Below are 7,166 nucleotides of genomic sequence, written 5' to 3'. Positions count from 1 at the left end.
TTCATCATGACTTTGTGGGTTGGATCTTGAAGTTAAGAATGTCACAGTTGGCAGGGAATATGCCAGATGGCACGGCTAATAAATTAGCACCTTGTTAGTGTTCCTCGTGTACATTTTACACAATTGTATTTATTCCCATTGTGGCATTGGCACTGTAATAAGATTGTAGTACGATTACATTAACTTTAGCCTAGATACACGTGTGTAAAAACGATAACACTCGTTTTGTTGGGACAGCTGGCTTTTCAATGATTTTAGCTCATCATACACTTGAAGTTGCTACATTATAGGCTGCTATCAAAGTTGGCCGTTGACATTGAACAGTGACCAGCAGTCATTATGGGCACTTAACCCGTTTGAGTGAAGCGCATACCTCCCCTGAGTCTGACCCACCTCCCTCCAGTGGATTTCCGAATTTCTCTACAGAGGTAGCTTCCAAAACAAGGTAAAACTTTTTACTTACTATTTTTTGGTTGGTATGTATTTGTCTGCAAAAAGTTACAAAATAAGATATCAAGCTTCTGTTCTTTCAGATTTTAACGTTTTATGAGGAAAACATGAGAGCGTTGTGAAGCCTTATCCACAATGACATTTGTTCTTGACATAACACAGGCTTTTTACTCGCTGTCAACCCTCACAGTTCAGAAGGCAACACTTGTGAACGAATATGATTACAAGCTGCATCAAACGTCCTAAGGCTAGACAGAAAATATCATACAATGAATTTAGACTTCAGAGACCTTTGCTGTGTATTCCATATTATTCTTTACTTAGGCTACTTTTTGGTGGTGTTTTTCATGTCGTGGGCATGTGCAGGTGTACATAAAAAAAAAATGTATATATATAAATAATAATGATAGTGTTTTTCTTTACAAGGCTGATCTCATTGTTGTCCTATATACAACAAATGTAAATTTATTTTAAAGAGCTTTAGGGCGTCTCTTTCTGAGAAGACATGAGTTGATGCAATTTAATTATCTAATTACACTAACTTAGTTATGAGACAGATTAAGTAGGCAAAAACATCACATTGCACAAAACATTTCCTTTTATAAGTTATCACTGTTGTCTGCTACTTGGCTACTACATATATATTAAAAAAAAGCCTACCTCTGATTTATAGACAGTTCACACCCACAATATGACACTATGAAATGTCTTACATTGAACTATAATGTGAATAGCTAACATCAATGTCCAAATTACAGAGACAGGACAGAGGTAGCATTCATTATGTGGCTTCCATATTCATGTAACTTTTCAGCTGTATGCTTTTTAGCTGTTTGCCCAACATTTATAAGCCATTTTCACTAACAAGTCTTCACAAGGTTGCTGGTTTTGTATTTGCTGTTGGTAATGAAGGACAAAGTATTCATAACTTCTATCAGAGTTGACCTGAAGTCAACAGGAGATCTCTGGTCAACTCGAGTTGTGTAGTATTTAACGTGCAAAAGTTGGCTTTATGGATCAAGGAACATGACTCTGAATATTCAATTGACAGTGAATTCTCGTGTCAACATCAATTTTATTTTACTTTATCATCGAGTTGGCGATAACAATACTCAAAGTGTGTCTTTGAATGTAGCCTACAGGGTAGCACAAACTATAAAATGTATTTATAGAGATGTGATTTATTTAAGTAAAGCAGGCAACCTGTCTAAATTCAAACTAAGGGAAGTCAGCAGAATTTCATTGAGAAGGGAAAAAAACATTTGAATGAGGGGTTTCAACATGGCATTTAGACAGGTAGCCCAATTCTGATCTTTTTGGTAATTGGTTTTTTGACTAATCAGATCAGCTCTGAAAAAGATCTGATGTGATTGGTCAAAAGACCAATTAGTGGAAAAAAGATCAGAATTGGTCTGTGTGTGTGAAGGCAGCCAATATGTCAGATCGTTTACACAGGAATAAATCTTACCTATTTAGGGATTAATTATACCCAGCATAGGTATGGGAAAATTACGGTCATTCTGATTTCAACTGACTGCCAACTCAACATAGTCTTTTGTTTCTCAATGACTGTAAATCATGATTAATCACCTTATTTCACTCACTGTGATTTATTTAACAAGGCATTGATCTCTCCATTGTTCAGAAAAAAACTAAAGCACATTAATTGAACCACTTTAGTCCAATTCTCCACCCACTGCACATCATCAGAGCTGTTTGTAATTGAGAGAACATAATACGGAGTACACTTAGTCCATGTGACCGCAGAGGAAAATCACATTAACTTAAATGAATTACTGTTTGATCCAGCATGATTTACTGAATTTCTGTTTGATCCAGCATGATTTACTGAATTGCTGTTTGATCCAGCATTATTTATTGAATTAGTGTTTGATCCAGCATGCTTTTCTGAATTAGTGTTTGATCCTGCTTGATTTACTGAATTACTGTTTGATCCAGCATGATTGACTGAATTAGTGTTTGATCCAGCACGATTGACTGTTCATTTACAGTCTTCACAACATTCTCCATGCAGAGCCTGATCTTGACATGAAGAGGTTTATCACCTTACCTTGAATATTCATATCAACTCTGCAGATGCTAGATACCTGAGCAATGCCTCTGGAGCTCTGAGCTTAGAGACAGACGCTGCCCATCCCATCACTGACTGCCTCAACAGGCCACAAGGCCCAACTCCAGGCCCTATCCATACCAGCCTTGGGGAGAGAGAGAACCTGAGTCACCATGATAGACTTGAGCCATCTGACGGAGGAGGAACAGTCGATGATCATGACTGTGCTGAAGAGAGACGAAGAGCTGAAGAAAGCAGAGGAGGAGAGGATCAAGTGAGTTTGTGATAGCCATATTCTCACAGCTCTGAACCATGACTGTGATTAGAGTATTTCATAGTTTTCACATCTTATTTTTACAGCATTAGTGTTGCCCCACTTATAGCATCTCCACCCTCTAGCTGAAATTATAGTTATGTAATCAAATACATGCCTTGTGTATTGCAAGTAAATATGCAATATTTGCAATAATGCAATGTTTTCAATATTGTTTTATTTTTTTAGTGCCTATTCATTCCCTTTCATTCTATGAAGACAGTGGGTCTATGTCAACCTCCCCAACCTGTGTGGGAGTGGTAAACAGGCTGGTGAGGTGATGTTTGTCTGCCTGTAATATAATAATAACTCAGCCGGATACAGACACAGCCTACACCACAGAGAGGCTTCAATGTGAGATAAGCAATTCGATTATCACTCCAATTCAATGTTACAGAACCACGTGGGAGAGAAAAATGCAGGCTCGATGGTCCGAAATAGATACCGTCAGAGGTAGAACACAGAGATACACCTCACTGCGTTTAACCATGGAATCCTGAGGCACATCCACTACATAAACAACGTTGTGTTGATGTATACTCAGACATACTTAGAATTTCTTGTCATGTCATTACACATTCAGATGTGCCATCTAAGGACAACTGGGTATCTTAAATTAGCTTCAGTCTTAAGCCTTCTTGTCAAAGCCGTTCCACAGTGAGACAAAAGTTGAGAAACAAAGGCCTATTCATTCTGTAATGGAGTTGGCCAGACAAGTCTATTTCTAACAGTAGAAGACTGGAGACTGACTCTGTATGGTTGACTTGTCTGTGTACAGCCATTGCCTTAGCGTAAAAGGATTAGCGCCAATCATGTGTAATACTGTGCTACCCCCTTTCACATGACCAGGGTTGTTTACATTCTCTTTTCCACCTTCTCCCTCCTTAATCCTCCACCCCCTCCCTCCTCCCTTTTTGCGGACGACTTTGTCAATCATTTTGAAAAGAAGGTTGACAATATCCGCTCCTTATTCACTCAACCTATAGAGTCCACTGGTCCCACTCACACAGAAGTACCCTACACCTTGACCTCTTTCTCCCTTCTCTCTCCAGATGAAATCCAGCGACTAGTGAGGTCGGCGCCCAACAACCTGCCCGCTCGACTCCATCCCTTCCTCCCTTTTCCAGACCATCTCTGGAGAACTTTTCACTTCCCTCATCAACTCATCGTTGACCATTGGCTATGTCCTATCTGACTTCAAAATGTCCCAAGTGGTTCCCCTCTTCAAGAAACCAACACTCAACTCCTCTGATGTCAAAAACTACAACTGGTATCTCTTCTTTCTTTTCTTTCCAAAACACTTGAGCGTGCTGTCGCCAACCAACTCTCTCGCTATCTCTCTCATAACGATCTTCTTGACTAGAACCAGTCAGTCTTCAAGACAGGTAACTCAACCGAGACTGCTCTTCTCTATGTCACAGAGGCTCTCCACATCGCCGAAGCTGACTCTCTCTGTTCTTATCCCCCTAAATCTATCCTCTGCCTTTGACACCGTGAACCATCAGATACTCCTTTCCACCCTCTCAGGGCTGAGCGTCTCAGGCTATGCACACTCTTGGATTGCATCCTACCTGGCAGGTCGCTCCTACCTGGTGACTTGGAGAGGATCTGTGTCTGCACCATGTACTCTCCCTACTGGTGTCCACCAGGGCTCGGTTCTAGGCCCTCTCCTCTTTTCTCTATACACCAAGTCACTCAGCTAGTCATATCCTCACATGGTCTCTCCTATCATTGCTACGAGGATGACACTCAACTATTTTTCTCCTTCCTCCCTTCTGACACCCAGGTGGCGACACGCATCTGCGTGCCTGGCAGATATTTCAGCTTGAATGTCTGCCTACCACCTCAAGCTCAACCTCGACAAGACGGAGTTGCTTTTCCTCCCAGGGAAAGCCTGCCCGCTCAAAGACCTCTCCATCACGGTTGACAACTCCACGGGGTCCCCCTCCCAGAATGCAAAGAACCTTGGCGTGATCCTGGACAACACCCTGTCATTCACTGCAAATATCAAAGCAGTGATTCGCTCTGCAGGTTCATGCTCTACAACATTCATATAGTACAACCTTTCCTCACAAAGGAAGTGGTGTAGGTCCTAATCCAGAAACATGTCATCTCCCGTCTGGCCTACTGCAACTCGCTGTTGACTGGGCTCCCCGCTTGTGCCATCAAATCCCTGCAATTTATCCAGAACGCTGCAGCCCACCTTGTGTTCAACCTTCCGAAGTTCTCCCATGTCACCCTGCTCCTCCCCACACTACACTAGCTTCCAGTCAAAGCTTCCATCCACTACAAGACCATGGTACTTGCCTACGGATCAGCTAGAGGAACTGCCCCTCCCCACCTTCAGGCTATGCTCAAACCCTACACCCCAACATGAGTACTATGTTCTGCCACCTCTGGTCTCTTGGCCCTTCCACCCCTATGGGAGGGCGGCTCCCGCTCAGCCCAGTCCAAGCCTTTCTCTGTCCTGGCACTCCAATGATGGAACCAGCTTCCCCCTGAAGCTGAGGGCAGCAGGGTCCGTGTCCATCTTCTAAAAACATATGAAACCCTACGTCTTCAAAGAGTATCTTAAGGGTTCGCGCCCAGGCTCTGTCGTAACCGGCTGCGACCGGGAGGTCCGTGGGGCGACGCACAATTGGCCTAGCGTCGTCCGGGTTAGGGAGGGCTTGGTCGGTAGGGATGTCCTTGTCTCATCGCGCACCGGTGACTCCTGTGGCGGGACGGGCGCAGTGCACGCTAACCAAGGTTGCCAGGTACACAGTGTTTCCTCCAGGACACTGGATGTGCGCTGTGTTAAGAAGCAGTGCGGCTGGTTGGGTTGTGTATCGGAGGACGCATGACTTTCAACCTTCGTCTCTCCCGAGCCCGTACGGGAGTTGTAGCGATGAGACAAGATAGTAGCTACTACAACAATTGGATACCACGAAATTGGGGAGAAAAAGGGTTAAAAAAAATATATATATATATCTTAAATCTTAAATAATCCCACAGTACCCACACTTCTCACCGACAACCCCCCCCCCAAAATAAAAAAATAAAACACTCACACTCTACCCCCCTCTGACTTTGCTGATAGCTTCTTGATAGAGGAAAAATGTACTTACTTTGCTATGACTGTGATATGTGGTTGTCCCACCTCGCTATCTTAAAATGAATGCACTTACTATAAGTCACTGGATAACGTCTGCTAAATGACTAAAATGTAAAATGCAAAAGGAAAGATGATTCCTAACCCTGCTAGTGGCAAAACCTTTGAGATTCCCAATCATGTGCACTGTTTCTCTTATTATATTATAATTATTATATAGAATTATATTTCACAAGAACGTTTGCAAACAGCAAAGACGCTGTAGCTTTTCAAAGAAGTCAGGTTTATCATCAAGTTCCAGTTTAGCCTTTTCTCTAGTTTGCATATTTAAAAAGTAAACAAATGCAATTAAATATTATTTGATTATAAACCTGATATCACTTCCGTAATCGAATAAAGTGTGTTATATAAACTCAGGAAAAAAAGAAACGTCCCTTTTTCAGGACCCTGTCTTTCAAAGATAATTTGTAAATATCCAAATAATTTCACAGATCTTCATTGTAAAGGGTTTAAACACTGTTTCCCATGCTTTTTCAATGAACCATAAACAATTAATGAACATGCACCTGTTGAAAGGTCGTTAAGACACTAACAGCTTACAGACGGTAGGCAATTAAGGTCACAGTTATGAAAACGTAGGACACTAAAGAGGCCTTTCTACTGACTCTGAAAAACACCAAAAGAAAGATGCCCAGGGTCCCTGCTCATCTGCGTGAACGTACCTTAGGCATGTTGTAAGAAAGCATGAGGACTGAAAGGGCAATAAATTGCAATGTTCGTACTGTGAGACGCCGAAGACAGCTCCACAGGGAGACAGGATGGACAGCTAATCATCCTCGCAGTGGCAGACCACATGTAACAACACCTGTACAGGATTGGTACATCCAAACATCAAACCTGTGGGACAGGTACAGGATTGCAACAACAACTGCCTGAGTTACACGAGGAACGCACAATCCCTCCATCAGTGCTCTGTCCGCAACAGGCTGAGTGAGGCTGGACTGAGGGCTTGTAGGCCTGTAAAGGCAGGTCCTCACCAGACATCACCGGTAACAACATCGCCTATGGGCACAAATCTACTGTCGCTGGACCAGACAGGACTGGCAAAAAGTGTTCTTTGGGGGGGGGGGGAGTATTTCACCTTTATTTAACCAGGTAGGACAGTTGAGAACAAGTTCTCATTTACAACTGCGACCTGGCCAAGATTAAGCAAAGCAAAGCAAAAACAACAACACGGAGTT

At 42.6% G+C, this 7,166-nt stretch overlaps 1 protein-coding gene across 1 annotated transcript in view; it reads left to right on the top strand.

Annotated features, from left to right (window-relative positions):
- Positions 1 to 21: 21 nt before the first annotated feature.
- LOC135546494 (uncharacterized) overlaps positions 22 to 7,166 on the top strand; it is a 30,082-nt gene continuing 22,937 nt past the window's right edge. The window contains 2 exon segments of the mRNA XM_064974961.1: positions 22 to 445; positions 2,548 to 2,795. Of these exon segments, the coding sequence (XP_064831033.1) occupies positions 2,695 to 2,795 (101 nt within the window). The 5' untranslated portion in view covers positions 22 to 445; positions 2,548 to 2,694.

This window comes from Oncorhynchus masou, chromosome 9 (genome assembly GCF_036934945.1).
Source record: "Oncorhynchus masou masou isolate Uvic2021 chromosome 9, UVic_Omas_1.1, whole genome shotgun sequence".
Taxonomy (NCBI): domain Eukaryota; kingdom Metazoa; phylum Chordata; class Actinopteri; order Salmoniformes; family Salmonidae; genus Oncorhynchus; species Oncorhynchus masou.
Note: the sequence above shows the minus strand (reverse complement) of the source record. Positions and strands in the feature narration are given on the sequence as shown.